The sequence below is a fragment of the Lutra lutra genome, chromosome 16 (genome assembly GCF_902655055.1).
Source record: "Lutra lutra chromosome 16, mLutLut1.2, whole genome shotgun sequence".
Taxonomy (NCBI): domain Eukaryota; kingdom Metazoa; phylum Chordata; class Mammalia; order Carnivora; family Mustelidae; genus Lutra; species Lutra lutra.
The window spans coordinates 35,535,061-35,553,891 of record NC_062293.1 but is presented as its reverse complement, the minus strand read 5'-3'; the positions used below and the strand labels follow the sequence as shown (position 1 = coordinate 35,553,891).

The following is an 18,831-nucleotide window of genomic DNA, read 5'->3' as shown; positions in this document are numbered from 1 at the left end:
ATTTGAACATTCATGTCACAAAAGAAAATATGCAAATAGCCATTTAATACATGAAAAGCTGATCAGCATTACTGGTCATCAAGGAATATGGCATACTAAAACCATAAGAAATCACCAAATACTCACTGAAATGATTAAGAATTTTAAAGACTGACAGTACCAAATGCTAATGAATTATGGAGCTCATGAGAAAGTTAAAATGATACAGCTACTTTGGATAAACATTTTCATGGTGGTTTTTTTTTTTTTTTTTTTTTTTGGATCAGGTTAAAGCTACATATGAGCCAACAGTTCTACTCCTACATATTCACATAATAAAAACACACGTTCGCACAGACTTGTTTTTGACTCTTACTAGGAGTTAGTTTTACAGTAGCCAAAACCTAGAAACAATTGCTGAATGGACAAATAAGTGATCATTTATCTGTATAATGGAATACTGCCCAGTAATATAAATAAATGAATGTAGTACTGTTAGCCACAGTAGTAGGTTTAACAAGATATTGTGTGAATCCATTTACATGGAATTCTAATGTAGGCAGTATTAATTCATAATGACAGAAAGCCAATCAGTGGTTGCCTGGGGCCATGCACTGGGGAGGGGATGGACTGGCAAGTGGACACAAGGGAATTTTTTTCGCATGTGCTCTGTCTTGATGATGCCAGCAGTGTAGGTGTATATGCTTGTCAGACTCATCAAACTGTATAAAATGAGTACATTTATTGTAAATAAATTGTATATTAATGAAGGTTAATAAAGCTTAAAAACTATTTTGGCATCTGACCAAAAAATGTATTCAACCACTTGGAAAAATAAAAATACATAGACGTGCACCACTTTCCTATATGTCTCCTGGTTGAAAAGACCATTGAAAATAATGAATATTTGCATATTTAATATAAAAACCCATTGAATATGGTCAAAGATATCTTCAGAATCCTAAATGTTACATGATGCAAAGTGAAAGGAAGAAAATGAATTAATTGTTCCAGTGATGATGTTAGGACACTTAACTTGAAATTCCTAAAAATGCAAGAAGATGGAGATAGTAAGTTATAAAATAAGTGAACTAGAAAACCAATTATTGATTTTAGATTTTTCCACATGGAACAAATGAGTAAGAACCATAACAGAGATTTTGGTCTAATTTATCTTGGTTGTGGATATATGCAACTTAAGGAAGGGATAAAATGAATCATATATTTTGTGTGTCTAACAGTGTGTAATGCAGTGCTTTTAACAGTGATTTTTCAGCTTAAATTTAAGAAAGATTTAATATATCCTGGGCCACAAATGTAGAAGAATACAGTGATGAGTTTGATTATCAGCATTTTCAAGCAGCTTAAGAAATGTGCTAACATCAATGCTGCCCACAGGGAAATTTTGAGACCATTGTTTTCAAGTATTCACATTCAGTTTAAAGGTTCTGTGAATCAGACTTTCATAGGTTATTATTGTGGTTTTATGTAATTTGAAGACCTAAATGATTTTTTAATCAGTACTAAGTTTTGTTTTTCTGCTTTTATGTTTACAAATTTGACTAGTAACTTTGAAAGATAATTAAATAATTTATAAGTTTTAATCTGTACAGGTATTGATGGGGAAGTATTAAATTCACAAGAATTAATACCAAAATGTAAAATTATTTTAGAGTGATACATTTGAATTCCTGTAATGATTTCTGTTTGCCCCAGTAGATCAGTGTTTATATCTCTTTTTGGAAGAGAGTGTGAATAGCCGGTAATTTGTTTTCCAGTTCATATGTGTGCTCGTGATAAAGAACCATACAATTAGGGAGGTGTTATAAATAGGATATGGTAAAAAAGACATACCTACTCATGTTTCCAAGATTTTATAGCATATACCTAGTGGAGGTTTGCTACTCTTTAATTTTGCCTTTTGGGCTAACCAGCTGACGCCCGGTTGAAAAGATTTATGTTCTTATGAGGCCGCAGAAGCCTTAATGTTCAGTCTCCAGCTACCTCAGATTTTGGAGAACGCCATGTACCATCAGCAGCTTCAGTCCCCACCCTCTAATGCTAACGCTCATCTACCAAACTAGAGGCTGAGAGTGAGGGAGAGGAAGCTTCCAGATAAACACACAACAGCGTCTAAACAGCTAATCACTCTGAGCTTCCGCTTCCAGGCCCTATAATTAGAAGTCCTTCTTTTCCTTGTATTCCCAGATGACGCAAATGCTTTTTGTGGCTTGGCACCTCATTTGGGGCGTGGGTTTAGTTTATGGCCAGGCTAGAGTCTGGTTTAGTCTTCTGATGCTGCATAAATAGTTCTCAAGCCACAGGCTACTCTGTACAAGTTTTTCCTTTTATGTATATCAGCTTTTTAAGTTGTTTTCTAGAAAAAAAAAAAAGCTTGTCATTTCTCCCAGCAGAATGTGTGCAAAAGAGGAAATTATAAATTAAAAGGAAGCACATGATTGTATAGTACTATTACTAGTTATTTATTTCTTCCTTTCCTCTATTTCTTCCTTTCCTCTATGCTCTTCCAGTTTTTTTTTAAACTATTTTAAAATTTTATCAAAAAAAGCTCATTGATAGATTATAGAAGCCACACTTCCATGGGGAAGTGGGAAAAGAAAATCTTTTTAAAAAATATTTTATTTATTTGAGAGAGAGCAAGAGCAAGCTAGTGAGCATGAGCAGAGGGAGGGGCAGAAGGAGAGGGAAAAGCAGACTTTTCACTGAGCAGGGAGCCCTACGCAAGGCTCAGTCTCAGAACCCTGAGATCAAGACCTGAGCCAAAGGCAGCCACTTAACTGACTGAGCCACCCAGGCACTACTTGAGATAGGATACACAGAAGATAATAAAGATAAATTTTCAGTGGCCTATTTCTCTAAAAATCGGAATTCGTTTTAGATACTAGAAACTAGACAGATGTTAATGTCAGTTTGAAAAGCTGGGAGCTTATTGAAAAGTGTTCTTTTGTGATTGTCATTCACATTTGAAACAGTAATTGTCTTGATTTGGCTGATTATCTTTATTTGGCTAACTTGACTTGGAGTTCTTATTATGAGTAAAATATTGATACGATTCTAAAAGAAATGGAGTTTATCTTCAGTAGGTGAGTAATATATTTGTATTATAAGTACCATCATTTTCCTGTCAGAATGTTTCCATTGAATTGTTTGTCATGTGCAGAAAATCATTTTGTTGTGGAAAAGTGAAATCAGAACACATGAGCAGAACTGTGATAATTCAGACTTAGTATAACTCAGCAAAAACTAGGAGGAGTGAAGAAGTATTGTCCACAAAAGGATAACTAAGCATTCATGCTCAACCTTAGAAATTTATTGTTTGGATAACAACAATAATATGGAAAGAATATAAAATATGTTGGTGACCTCATGACCATAGTTGGGTGCAGAGTGGGAGGCAATGTTATATAAACTGTTACACATTTGAAGTAGAGCTCAGTAAATGACACTTTTCATCATCTAAAATGTATTCTCTTGGAAGTAGTCAGGACACTGGCATCTAGTATGGTATTTTTTAATTTAACATAGTGACTAGAGTTGTACCTTATATTAGCCAGGTGGATAGCAAACTCACATATACTTCATCTTTTCATTTAAACGCCTACCTTAATCTTCCCACTAGCACTTAATGTGCTTTCATAGCATTTTTTTCAACTGAGAAAAGCTTTAAGAGTTAAAAAATGTGATTCTGCTTTTGGCATAGCAGAGTGAGCCAATAAACCATTCTTCCCACAGAAAACAAATATAAATTCTGGACAAAATATAAACAAACATGCACAAATTTGGATGTGTGTATTATAGTTCCTGGAATAACCAACAGAAATGTAAGAGAGATATTTAAAAAGGTAATAGAAAAATTAAAAGTGGATATTAAAATTATTGAAATTATCTAGAAAAAGGGAAGGAAGCAAGAACAGAGAAACAACAAAAGCAAGGAAACCGTCAGAAAAGTAATAAAAAAATAATAAAATTGTAGCTATAAACTTAACCCTACAAGTAAGTTAGGCTAAATGTGAATGAACTACAAACACCAACTTAAAAAGTCCAGAATTGGATTAAAAAAACCAAAAACCCAAATTAGACCTCAATTATTGTCTAAAACAAAGTCATTTTAAATATATTTATATTGATTTTAAAAGTGAAAGAATGGAAAAGCATATACCATGTGTAAACCAATCAGAACAAAGCTAGAGTGATGGTATCAGTATCAGAAAAAGTAGACTTCAGAACAAGGAAAATATCAGGGTTAAAATGGGACATCACAATAAAAGAGGCTGTTCACCAAGAAGTCTTAATAATCCTAAATGTGTATGGACTTTAAAAAGGTCTAAAATTTAGGGAGCTTATATAAATGAAAAAAATAGACATATCCACAACTATACTTGGAGATGTTCAGTTCTGCTCAGTGGTGGTCGAACAAGAATGTAGGTAATCAGTCAGTAAGGATATTAAAGGATATTAATATCCTTTAATATTATATATATTTATATAATTACATAAATTATATAAATATATAATTAGATATTTATATAATATTTAATTATTACATATAAATAATATATAATATATGATATATAATATTTAATTATTACATAAAATAAAAATATATTTATATAATTTTAATAATATTAAATATATTTAATATCCTTTAATGTAAAGGATATTAAAGATCCTAACAACACTATCAATGAACTTGAATTAACTGACCTTTATAATACTGCAGGTGTTCAAGTGTATGTGGGACTCTAGTCTAGTCTAGTCTCATATAAAATAAGGTTTAACAAATTCCTTGTCATAATGGAATTAAACTAAAATCAATATGTGAAAGATACCTAAAAAATACTCAAATACTTGGAAAAACTTAGCAACATATTAAATATCCCCCGAGTAAAGAGGAAATATTTAGAAAACATTTAGAACTGAACGCAAAAAAAAAAAAAAGGCAGTATCAAATTTTTGGAATTCATTCCATTTTAAAGCAGGTTTATAGGGAAATTTATACTAATATATGGTATTCTGAAAAAGAAGAAAGTTCCTGAAACAACAATCTAAGCTTCCCTTAAAGTTGAAAAAGGGGGTACCTTAATGGCTCAGTCGGTTAAGTATCTGACTCTTGATCTCAGGGTGGTGAGTTCATGTACGTTTAAAAAAAAAAAAAGTGGAGAAAAGAAAGCAAATTAAACTAAGGAGAATGAAGGAAATAGTAACAGAATATACTAATAGCAGAAGGAGGAATATAGGAGAAATCAATGAAATTGAAAGAAAATCAATGACAGTTGGGGCATCTGGGTGGCTCAGTTGGTTAAGTGTCTGCCTTTGGGTCAGGTCATGATCTCAGGGTCCTGGGATTTAGCCCCACATCAGGCGCCCTGCTTGGCGGGGAGTCTGCTTCCCCTTTCCCAACCACCCCCCAACTTGTGCTCTCTCTCTCAAATAAGTAAAATCTTTTTTAAAAAAAAGAAAGAAAAAAAAAAATCTCTGCGACACCTAAATAAATATCCTTGAAAGCATCTAGCTAGAATGAGAAAAAAAAAAAAAAAGAGAGAGAGAAAACAAGAGAGAGAGAGAAAACAAATGGTTGATAATCTCAATGAAAAAGTGGACATCACCAAAGATCTGGCCATTTCCTTGATTACAGGAAGTGATTCACCCAAGAAGAACATTTAAATTAAACATTCAAATTTTCCATTTTAAAGTAATAAAATTTAAATTACAAAGAAATTAAATTAAAAAGATTGTTGAGTGTTCAACTACAGAAGGGCCCACTGGCAAATTCTACTAAACATCTAGGTAAGAAATAATAGCACTTTTCCCTAATCTCTTCTAGAAAATAAGAATATAAGGAACCTTTCACAATAGGACCAGCTTTACCCTGATTCTAAAAACAGATAAATACATTATTAGAAACCTATAAATGAATATCCCTCAGGAATACATCATGAAAATCTTAAAACATTAGCTAATTGAATCTGGCAGCATATAATAAGGGATTTTGACCAGGTGGAGTTTATTCTAGAAATGCACAGCTTGGTCAGCATTTGATATTCAGTCATTAGTAAAATTCACCATATTAATCGAGTAAAGAAGAAGACCACATAATCATCTCACAGGTATAAAACCCTGGACAAAATTCAACATTTCATTCATTATAAAAGCTCTCAACAAACTAGGACTAGAAAGGAACATCCTTAAGTTGATAGTGGGCATTTATAAAAATCCTACAGCTAAAATCATACTTAAAGATTGAATACTTGTCTTAGAATTTGGAAGTTATGAATATTGCTTCTCACCAGTCCTGTTTTCCTCAGCAAATGTAGTAAGTGAAGAAAAAGAGAAAAAGGCATGTAGTTTGGAAAGGAAGAAATTATGTCTAGTCACATACTACATGATATTCTGTAAAGAAAATTCCATGTAATCTACAGAGGAACCTTTGCTAGAGCTGGTATTCTAGAGCTAGAATATAAAAAATTTCAATTTTATGTCTATGTGTCAGCAGGGAAAAATTGATAATTGAGATAAAATAATACCATTTATAATGGATCCAAGAAAATATATTTATAATTTGTGTGCTGAACAAGGAAAAAAAAAGTCAAAGAAGATATATGTTAAGAAATATGAAGTGTTCCTAGGTCAGAAGACTCAATATTGTTAAGATGTTCATCATACTCAAATCGATTTATAGACTTAATATAATCCTCCCAAAAAATCCTAGGAATTTTTTAAAATATCAAAATATGATTCTGTGTTTGGAAAGGAATTGGAATAGCCAAAATAATGTTGAAAAGGTTCTAACCTGATTTCAAGATTTACTATAAAGTTACAGTAGTGAAGAAAGTGTGGTATTAATGAGAGTATAGATGACTATAGATGAAATTGATGGACTAGAATAATAATTCCAGAAAGAGATCTATCAGATACAGCCAGTTGATATTTGACAAATTGACAATAGATTTAAAAAATAAAGGATAAAGAATTCAGTGGATAAAGAATAGTTTCTGGAAGAAATCTTGCTGGAACAACTGAATATCATTTCCAAAAAAAGTTCCTTTGTGTGATGCCTCATGCTTTTTACAAAAATTAACTCAAAATGAATGATAGACCTGTATGTAAAATATAAAACTCTGAAAATTTTACCAGAAAACAAAATAGTTGTGACCATGGATTAGGGAAAGAGTTCTTCACCGAGATACTTTGTCAAAATTAAAAACTTGCTCTGTGAGACACTATAAGCAGTTTGGATAAATGTTATGCCAGGGTAGAGACACATTTTAAACTGGTGAATTAAGGTAGGGTATTGTAGATAAACTGAAACTCAAAATTCAGGTTTTAAAAAATGGTAAAAAGTGGGAGCAGGTTTTAGTTTCATGGAGAGAAGTCATTTTCACATTTTTTGTTATCACATTGGCTGTTTTAAATGTTTGAGAACTCTTAGTAATCCTTTCTCTACTAGGCATACGGGAACAGAAAACTTCTACAATTAGTGTCCTCACTAAATTATATTGATATATACTGATGTTGCATGAAGGTTCATACAGAAGAAAGATGTTGTATTTTAATTTTTTTAATTGGGAGAAGTTTTTTTTACATCTTTGGTCATTTTTTTTTTTTCCATCAGTAGTACTTTAAAGCATAACGAGGGGTGCCTGGGTGGCTCAGTGGGTTAAGCCTCTGCCTTTGGCTCAGGTCATGATCTCAGGGTCCTGGGATCGAGCCCCGCATCGGGCTCTCTGCTAACCAGGGAGCCTGCTTTCCTCTTTCTCTGCCTGCCTCTCTGCCTACTTATGATCTCTCTCTCTGTGTCAAATAAATAGGTAGACTCTTCAAAATAAAATAAAATAAAAAAAGCATAATGAATACTTTGTGAAAATATTTCATCCACATGCCTAATTGTTTTTACTTTTACTCTCTTATTGTGTGTCTTTCAGGAATGCTTCTAGTCACAACAGACACCCTTGGCCATGACTTTCATGTCTTCCAAATTCTGACTCATCCTTGGTCTTCATCACAAAGTGCTGTCCATCATCTGTATACTCTTCACAGAGGAGAAACTGAAGCCAAAGTAAGTTGTATATTTTTTAGAAGGTGTTTGTGTGTGTGTATGTGTGTGTGTAGTATGACACCTGATTAAGCTGTTTATTTGGGGCTTAATGTTAATGTTATTGAGAACATAAAATACCCTATTTTGATCCAATAAATACATAAGCAGTAGGTGAACAAGTCAGTGAACTTGATAAAACAAAAAATCTATTTATCTTTGTCCTCCTACCCTATACCATCTCCATCTCTCCCACCCCCCCCTCCCCCTACTGGCGAAAACCCTGTCATCCATTAGATATCTTTCCAGGTCTTTTTTGTGTGTTTTGGTTTTATATACTTGCATACATGCACACGCACACACATATGCATGTAAGCACATATTATATATGCAAAAATAATTGCATTTTATATCGTATGACTCTATGGATAATATTCGGTGGTATAGTGAGAATGAGTTGTGTACATTTGTTCCCAGCTCTGGCTGTAGTGATGTTACATCTGTGTTAGGAGTGTTTAATGGAAATCGACAAACACTGCAAGTTAGAACTATTTTTTTTTTCTTATGGAGCCAGTTTTTAATGTTTAGCAACACATCACTGTGCATGCATGTATGGGCATGCATGTATACACACATCCCCACAACATCCACACACACATCCACACCCACACCCACAGATATAACTTACTATTTGTATTAGGTACCATGCTAAGTGCTTTTACATGTACTCTTAATGTCACTTGGTACATACTGAGATACTTAATAGGCTAAAATTCCAACTGTTCAATCTTTGGTTTCCCAGAGCTTGTGGTTATGCATTTACCATGTGCTACTGTATATCCTTTATCCTAAGAGCTCATTGACCCATCACCACTTACTAGCGAGTCTATCCTTTCCCAGTAGTCGAAAATGCTGTTTATCCTAAGTTTCCACTAAAATTTTCTATCATAGAATGAACATCTTAAATATATAGAAATCTATGAGTTTGTAATGATACTTAAAAAGGAAGTATTGGACATAAGTGTAGGTTGCTTGTTTACTAACTCATTATTTTGAAAATTGATAACTAAAGCATGTATCTTGTCTTCCTTATTTCAATTTAATAAGATAACTGAATAGTTGGTGAGGGAAAGTTTTTCTTTATGGAAGAATTCCAGTATTAAAAATATTAGAATTTAGATTTAGTGTGGTGATCATTTCGTAATATATACACATATTGAATCATTATGTTGTACACCTGAAACTAATAGAATGTTGTATGTCAGTTATACCTCAATTAAAAAAAGTCAGAATTTTAAGAATCACCATTGTTGCTACCCCTAATGAAACAATGGATTTAGGCAGTTATCATCTGTATTTAGTTTTAGCTGATTACCAAAGTGGAACAGTCAGATATCATGTACTTCCTGATTTGATGTAATAGGATGTATACAATATTATCTATGAACTATTTCTGCCCAGTCTTCTAAATTAAACCTGAATCCAATTCAGCCCCTAGATGTAATTAGTACTTTACATAAAAGACAGAGCTAGATAAGTTAAACAATACCATGAGAATACAGCAAGCCAAATCTAAAATGTGGGAAGTTCTTCATTCAAAATGTGACTGATTTTTTAAAAGTTTTTATTTAAATTGCAGTTAATTAGCATACAGTGTAATATTAGTTTCAGGTGTAGAATTTAGTGATTCAGCACTTACATGTAACACCTGGTGCTCATCACAAGTGCCCTTCTTAATCCCCATCATCCATTTAACCTATCCCCCCCACCTGTCTTCTGATAACCATCAGTTTATTCTCTATAGTTAAGAGTCTGTTTCTTGGTTTGCCTTTCTTTTCTTGACCACTGTGTTCATTTGTTTTGTTTCTTAAATTTCATATATGAGTGAAATCATATGGTATTTGTCTTTCTCTGACTGACTTATTTTGCTTAGCCTTATACTCTCTAGCTCCATCCACCTCATTGCAAATTACAAGATTTCATTCTTTTTTATGGCTGAGTAGTATTCCATTGTGTATATATACCATATCTTCTTTATCCATTTATCAGCTGATGGACATTGGGCTCTTTCCACAATTTGGCCACTGTTGATAATGCTGCTGTAAACATTTGTGTTCATGTGTCCCTTGGAATCAGTTTCCTTTGGATAAATACCCAATAGTGTAATTGCTGGATTGTAGGGTAGTTCTATTTTTAACTTTTTGAGGAACCTCTATACTGTTTTCTAGAGTGGCTGCACCAGTTTGCATTCTTACCAACACCTGTTGTTTCCTGTGTTGTTAATTTTAGTCATTCTGACAGGTATGAGGTGGTATCTCATTGTAGTTTTGATTTGTATTTCCCTAATGTTGAGTGATTTTGAGCATCTTTTCATGTGGTGTCTTTTTTGGGAAAATGTCTGTTCATGCCTTCTGCCCATTTTTCACTGGACTATTTGTTTTTTGGGTGTTGAGTTTTATAAGTTCTTTATAGATTTTGGGTACTAATCCTTTATCAGATATGTCATTTGCAAATATCTTCTCCCCTTCCAAAGGTTGCCTTTTAGTTTTGTTGTTTCTTTCATTGTGCAGTTTTAAATTTATTTTCAGTGTAACAGTATTCATTGTTTTTGCATCACACCCAGTGCTCCATGCAGTCCTTGCCCTCTCCAATACCCACCACCTGGTTCCCCCAACCTCCCACCCCCCAGCCCCTTCAAAACCCTCAGATTGTTTTTCAGAGTCCAGTCTCTCGTGGTTCACCTCCCCTTCCAATTTCCCTCCACTCCCTTCTCCTCTCTAACTCCCCTTGTCCTCCATGGTATTTGTTATGCTCCACAAATAAGTGAAACCATATGATAATTGACTCTCTGCTTGACTTATTTCACTCAGCATAATCTCTTCCAGTCCAGAAGGTTTTATCTTTTTTTTAACTTTACCAAATTACTATTTTTTTTTCAAATTTTTGTTTAAATTCCTGTTAGTTGACATATAGGGTAATACTGATTTCAGGAGTAGAATTTAGTGATTCATCACTTACATGTAAACCCAGTACTCAACACAAACTCCCCCCTTAATACCCATTACCCAAAAGCTTTTTATCTTATCCTGATGAAAAGCTTTTTATCATGATGAAATCCCAATAGTTTGTATTTGCTTTTGTTTCCCTTGCCTGAGGAGACATATCTAGCAAGATATGTCTTACTTAGTAAAACATAGTAAGAAGTTACTATGTGGCAACATCCAACTATATGGTTGTTATATAGAAGTTACTATATAACAACTTAGTAAGAAGTTGCCATAGCTGATGTCAGAGTGGTTACTGCCTATGTTCTTCTTTAGAATTTTGATGGTTTCCTGTCTCACATTTAGGTCTTTCATCTATTTTGAATTTATTTTTGTGTTTGGGATAAGAAAGTGTTCCAGTTTCATTCTTTTGCATGTTGCTGTCCAGTTTTCCCAACACCATTTGTTGAAGAGACTGTCTTTTTTCCACTGAATATTCTTTCCTGCTTTGTCGAAGATTAATTGGCCATATAGTTGTGGGTTCATTTCTGGGTTTTCTAGTGACCTGAATCTTACAACAAATATAGCTAACGCTTGAACCACATGGGTTTGAACTTCATGGGTCCACTCATATGTGGATTTATTTTGATAAGTACTATAAATGTAGTTTCTCTTTCTTATGATTTTTCTCTTTTAATTATTTTTAAGTTTTTACTTTAATAATCCAGTGCTTATCATTACAAGTGCACTCCTTAATCCTCATCAACTGTTTGACCCATCCTGCCATCCCCCCACCCTGGTAACCATCAATTTGTTCTCTGTAGTTAAGAGTCTGTTTCTTGGTTTGCCTCTCTCTATTTTTTCTCCTATGATCATTTGCTTTTTTTCTTAAATTCCACAAATGAGTGAAATCATACGGTATTTGTCTTTCTTGGGCTGACTTATTTCACTTAGCATTATATTCTCTAGCTTCATCCACGGCATTGCAAATGACATGATTTCATTCTTTTTTATGACTGAATAATATTCCACTGTGTGTGTGTGTGGTGTGTGGTGTGTTTGTGAGAGAGAGAGAGAGAGAGAAAGAGACATCTTCTTTATCTAATCATCAGTTAATGGACATTTGGGCTGCTTCCATAGTTTGGCGGTTGTCAATAATGCTGCAATAAACATAAGGGTGCATGTAGCCTTTTGAATTAGTGTTTTTGTATTCTTTGGGTAAACACCCACTAGTGCAATTGTTGGATTGTAGGGCAATTCTGTTTTTAAATTTCTGAGAAACCTCCATACTGTTTTCCAGAGTTGCTGCACCAGTTTGCATTCCTACCAACAGTGTAAAAGGTTCCTTTTTCTCCACATCCTCACCAATACCTATTGTTTCTTGCATTTTTGATTTTAGCCATTCTGACAGGTGGGAGGTGGTAGTGCATTATAGTTTTAATTTGTGTTTCCTTGATTCTGAGTGATGTTGAGCATCTTTTCATGTGTCTGTTGGCCATCTGTCTGTCTTCTTTGGAGATAGGTCTTTCTTGTCTTCTGCCCTGTTTTTAATTGCATTATTTGTGGGGTTTTTTGTTTTTTTGTTTTTTTTTTTTTTTGGATGTTGAGTTGTATAAATTCTTTATATAATCTGAATACTAACCTTTTATTGGATATGTCATTTGCAGATATTTTCTCCTATTCATTAGGTTGCTTTTTAGTTTTGTTGATTATTTCCTTTGCTGTGCAGAAGCTTTTTACTTTTATATAGTTCCAGTAGTTTATTTTTCGTATTATTCCTCTGCCTCAGGAGGCATATCTAGAAAAATATTGTTACAGCTGATGTCAGAGAAATTACTGCTTATGCTGTCTTTTAGGATTTTTATGGTTTCAGGCTTCACATTTAGGTCTTTAATCCATTTTGAGTTTTGTTTTTATATATATATGGTAAAAGAAAGTGGTCCAGTTTCATTCTTTTGCATGTTGCTGTCTAGTTTTCCCAGTACCACTTGCTGAAGAAATGGTCTTTTTCCCACTGGGTTCTTTCCTGCTTTGTCAAAGATTAGTTGTGGGTTCACATCTGGGTTTTCTATTCTGTTTCATCGACCTATGTGCCTGTTTGTGTGCCAGTATCATACTGTTTTGATTACTGTAGCTTTGTAGTATAACTTAAAATCTGGAATTGTGATACCATCAGCTTTGTTTTTCTTTTTTAAGATTATGTTAGCTATTTGGGATCTTTTGTAGCTCCATACAAATTTTGGGATTATTTGTTCTAATTCTGTGAAAAATCCTGTTGGTATTTTGATAGGGATTGCATTAAATGTGTAGATTGCTTTGGCTAGTATGGACATTTTAACAATATTTGTTCTTCCAGTCCATTAGCATAGAATGTCTTTGCAGTCTTTGTATCATGTTCAGTTTCTTTAATCAGTATTTTATAGTTTTTGGAGTACTGTTCTTTCACTTCCTTGGCTAAGTCTATTCCTAGGTATCTTATTTTTGGTGCATTTGTAAATGGGATTGCTTTATTCATTTCTGTTTCTCTTGCTTCGTTATTAGTATATGGAAATGTAATGGATTTCTGTACAATAATTTTTGTATCCTGTGACCTTGGTGAATTCATTTATCAATTCTGGTACTTTTTTGGTGGTGTCTTTCAGGTTTTCTGTTTATAGTATCATGTCATTTTCAAATTTTGAAAGTTTTATTTTTTTCCTTACCCATGTAGATGCCTTTTGTTCCTTTTTGTTGTCTGATTGCTATGGCTAGGACTTCCAGTAAAAGTGGTAGAATGGACTTGGTGATCTTGTTCCTGATTTTAGGGGGAAAGCTCTCAGTTTTTCCCCATTTGGTATGATGTTGCTGTGGGGTTTCTCATGTATGGCCTTTATTATATTGAGGTATGTTCCCTCTAAACCTATTTGCAACTGGTTTTTATTATGAATGGATATTTTACTTTGTCAGATGCTTTTTCTGTGTCTATTGAAATGATTATATGGTTTTTATCCTTTCTTTTGTTGAAGTGTTTGTTATATCACATTGACTGATTTCTTTCTTTATTTTTCTTGCCTAATATCTCTGACTTGGACTTCCAGTAGCATGTTGAAAAAAGTGGTGAGAATGTGCATCCTTGTTCTTGATCTTAGAGGAAAAGCTTTCAGCTGGTCACTGTTGAGTGTGATGTTAGATGTGGGCTTCTCATAGATGGCCTTTATTATGTTGAGGTACATTTCCTTTATACTCACTTTATTGAGAGTTTTTATCATGAATGGATATTTTTATTATGAATTGAATATCTTAAAATGCTTTTTCCATATCTTTTGAGATGGTCATTGGCTTTTTATCCTTCATTTTGTTAATGTGTGGATCTCAGTCAGCATCTAGATAGTGGCTAATTGAAAGCTGGACTGTCAGGCAGCAGCTTTTAAAGTATGAAAATATATCTCTCTTAAGGGTAGTTTAGGAGTGGGACATTTTTGTCTACTGCTTCTGTTCTGTGCCCTGGGTAGAAGTCATTTTAAATTATGTAAATATCCCTTCCCCTCCCCAAAGTTGTAACACTTCTTTTATTTATATATATCATTTGGTTAATAGATTCCTATTTTATTTCAGTGGCTTATATTCATTCAATGACTATTTATGTTAATGCTCAGGATATCCCAGATTTGTCCAGTGGCATCTATCAACCTGACATGTGTGTCCTTTGACATATCTCCATTTTTCTCTTACAATGTCCTTACCTTCTGGCACATCTAAACTTGCTTATTCTTATTTTAGTTACTGTTCATCTTTGTTTCTTTTGTATGGAAGTTTCTAAGTAGATGACCATTTAGGTGAAGATTCAATATTTAACTATGCTGCTGGCACATTTTATTTTATTTTTTAAAGATTTGTTTATTTGAGAGATGGGAAGGGTTGGGGAGGAACAGAGGGAGAGAGAGGGGGAAACTCACGCAGACTCCATGCTGAGTGCAGAGCCTGACATGGGGCTGGATCTCATGACCTTTATGTCATGACTTGAGCTAAAACCAAGAGTCAGATGTTTAACCAACTGCCATTCCGGTGCCCACACATTTGATTTCTTAACTCTGTTTTTGTAATACCTGTTCTGTCCTCACCAGTAATTTGTATGCCCTACTTCAGCTATAACCTAGAATTTTACTATTTTATTTTATTTTTTTTAACTTTTTTTTTTTTAAGATTTTATTTATTTATTTGACAGACAGAGATCACAAGTAGTCAGAGAGGCAGGCAGAGAGAGAGGAGGAAGCAGGCTCTCTGCAGAGCAGAGAGCCCAATGCGGGGCTCGATCCCAGGACCCTGGGATCATGACCTGAGCCGAAGGCAGAGGCTTTAACCCACTGAGCCACCCAGGTGCCCCGAATTTTACTATTTTAAATATTTATACTTTTTTTTTTGTTTACACCTTTTTTTGTAAATCATTTGCATTAGCATTATTTATCATTTAATTACCTGTACATCCAACCTGGAAATAGAGATGTCACACTCTGTAATTTAGAAGATTGGGAATTTTTAAACACCAAATATTAAGATCTAAGGAAACTCAAGTAATGACTATAAAATTAATTTCCATAAGCTTCTACTGAAAATTACTTTGAAATAATATATAAAATTTAGCACTGATTATGAAATCTATATGGCATATGATTTGGCTAACTGTCTTTGAGTACTTCAAAATCATGTCATTCTAGATTCTTCCAAAAACTCTGAGGGTACTTTAATCAGGCAAGGAAAAAACTCAAGTATGTGGGTCTAATTATGTTGAATTAAGTTGTTTTGTGATCTATGACTTTGGATATCCTCTGCATCTGACAGTAATTTTCCTCATAAGGCACATATGCAGTAAGAAAAATACTTCTTCTTCAGCAGGAATATATGGTGAAACCTTTACAATATTTGTTAATATACTTCTATAATGTCTTACTCAAGCAGGTACAAGTCATTTTAGTACTTAACATGAAAATTTTAGTAAATGGTCAACTTTGCACATCAGGTAAGTGTTACTTTTATCAGTAGAGTCCTATAAAATGGTAAGCTTATAGGTTTAATTCTTAATGGCAAAAGATTCTAGCTATTTAATATTCTTAATTGATAGTATTTAACAGTCAGCTCAAATAAAAATAGGTAATTTTAGTATGAGTATGTCCAGATATTGCCTACTTAGATTTATATTGAAATTCAAATTTTAGGGGCACTGGGTGACTCAGAGGGTTAAGCCTCTGCCTTGGGCTCAGGTCATGATCTCAGGATCCTGGGATTGAGCCCCACATCAGACTCTCTGCTCAATGGGGAGCCTGCCCCCCCCCCCCGCCTGCCTCTCTGCCTACTTGTGATCTCTCTCTCTCTCTCTGTCAAATAAATAAAATCTTTAAAAAAAAAAGAAATTCAAATTTTACTGGACTTTCTGTATTTTTATTTGCTAAACCTCATGGTCCTATGTATAACCCTATGCTCTTGACTTTTATCAGTTCCCTTCCCCCCCAAAATGTTAGCTTTATTGAGATATAATTCTTAGAATATAAAATAAAATTTTTAAAAAATGTGCATTTCAGTGGTTTTTTTTTTTTTTTTTTTTTTTTTTTTTTTTTTTTTTTTTTTTTTTTTTAGTATCTTCACGGAGCTACACAACCACCACCAGGATCTACTATTAGAACATTTTTATAACAATTTTTTTGCTGATTAGCAGTCACTCCCCATTTCCTATCCCCAACTTCCATGTATGCTTGGATGCTGTTTAGTAATTCTATTACCAAGGATAAATTTTCTACTTTCCTTAAGTTTCCATTTACTCATCTGTAAAATGGGACCAAAGACTGTTTCATAGCATTTATTTCAGGAAGTGTCAGAAATAATAGATGTAAAATGTGTCTTACTGTACTTGTAAAAACCTGGCACAGTAAATGACAAAGAGTTAATATGAGGATCTTCACTTTGGGTCACTGTAGACTAAGAGAGAGAGGTTGGTGGGAAGAGGGTGGAGTAAGAGGATCCTAAGCTGTTCTTGTCTTAGGGATACAACTAGATAACACCCAAATCAGCATAAATAACCTGGAGTAAGAGAAACTGGATTTACCTTCCTACCTGAAACAATGAAAGAACAAATAGTGTTTTCCTGGACATAGGACATAAGGCCGTGAAGGAGGTGATCCTTGAGAGATGGGAAGCAAATGAGAAAAAGCCTATGATTGCCCCAGCTTACTGCCTTGACAAATTTTCCAGCCCATGGTGCAGGAAGGGGGAGTCCAAGTGGAGCTGGATAGACTCCCTCCATTGATGAGTTATTGCTAAGAATACTGAGAGGTGAAGATCATAGAGTTCTTAGGACAGAGTGCTGGAGAGATAAAAGCTGCAAAGACAGACCCTCCTGAGATCTGCAAAGGAAATCTGAGACCACAGAAAGAATCGTCATCATATCAGAAAGGAAGAAAGTAAAACTATATTTATTTAAAGATGATATGGTTATGTAGAAAATCTTTTGGATTCTATAAAAATGGTTAGAATAAGTGATTTTAATTAGGTTTCAGAGTATTAGATCAATATGGAAGTCAGTTGCACCTCTACATATTAGGAACAAACAATAGGTAATTGATAATTTTTAAAAAATGTTAAAGGTAGAAAATAGTGTGTAATGTGTACTTATAATATGTAAGACATGTACCCTTAAAACTATAAAACATTGCTCAGAGTAAGGATGTAAATAAGTGGAGAGTTAAACCATGTTTTGGAGTTAGAATGCTTAATATTGTTGATTATATTTGTTGATTTGATTGATCTGTATATTCAATGCAATCCCCATCAAAAGCCCAGCAGGATAAAAAACAGAGTCACAGGATTTGTGGGAGGGGGCGGTAGAAATTGACAAGCTACTTCTAAAATTCATATGTAAATACGTAGAGCTTATAATGGCAAAATAACACTGAAAGAGAAAAATAAATTTGAAGGGATATTATCACCTGCTATCAAGATTTACTTAAGCTACAGTGATCAATAGGGAACCCAGGAACATTCCTGTACATATGGACAATTGATTTTTGGCAAAGGTGCAAAATGAGAAAGGCTAGTCTTTTCAAAAATGGTGATGGAGGGGCGCCTGTGTGGCTCAGTGGGTTAAAAATGGTGATGGACCACTTGGGTACTTACGTGCAAAAAAAAAAAGCATCAATCCATACGTCATTCCATATATAAAAATGAACTCAAATTGGATCATAGATTTAAATGTGAAACTCACTAATATAAAGCTTTTAGAAGAAAATGTAGGAGAAAACTTTTGTGACTTGGGTTAGATGCAGATTTCTCATAGATGACTTGAATAGCAAAATCCATGTAAGTAAGACTGATAAATTATAGTTCATTAAAACAAAACATATCTGCTCTTTGAAAAACACTGGTAGTAGAATGAAAAGGCACAAACTGTCTTGTATCTACCACACCTTTTAAGGAACTCTCAGAAGTCAGTGAGTTGGAGGAGCTGGATTTCTCATACATTGCTGTTGGGAATGTGAAATAGTATATAGCCACTCCAGAAATTAGTTTAGAAGTTTCTTGAAATCTTAACATACACTTACCATACCACCCAGCATCCCCAGTCCTGGGCAGTCCACAACATAGAATTCACATTGTTCTGGATATCCATATTTATTATATTTCTTTCCTATGGTTGTCATAACAAATTACCATGAAACTGGCGGGGGGGGGGGGGCGGTTACAATAACAGAAATTAATTCTCCCACAATCCTGGAGGCCACAAGTCCAAAATCAAAGTGTTGGCAATGCCACACTCCCTCTAGAACCTCTAAGCAGAATATGTTCTTT

General features: G+C 34.0%; 1 protein-coding gene across 9 annotated transcripts in view; it reads left to right on the top strand.

The window, feature by feature from the left end:
* BCAS3 (BCAS3 microtubule associated cell migration factor) overlaps positions 1-18,831 on the top strand; it is a 592,326-nt gene that overhangs the window by 198,693 nt on the left and 374,802 nt on the right. For all 9 annotated transcript variants that reach the window (XM_047708851.1, XM_047708852.1, XM_047708848.1 and 6 more), the window contains exon 14: positions 7,923-8,056. In XM_047708851.1, the coding sequence (XP_047564807.1) occupies positions 7,923-8,056 (134 nt within the window). The remainder of the gene's footprint in view (positions 1-7,922; positions 8,057-18,831) is intronic.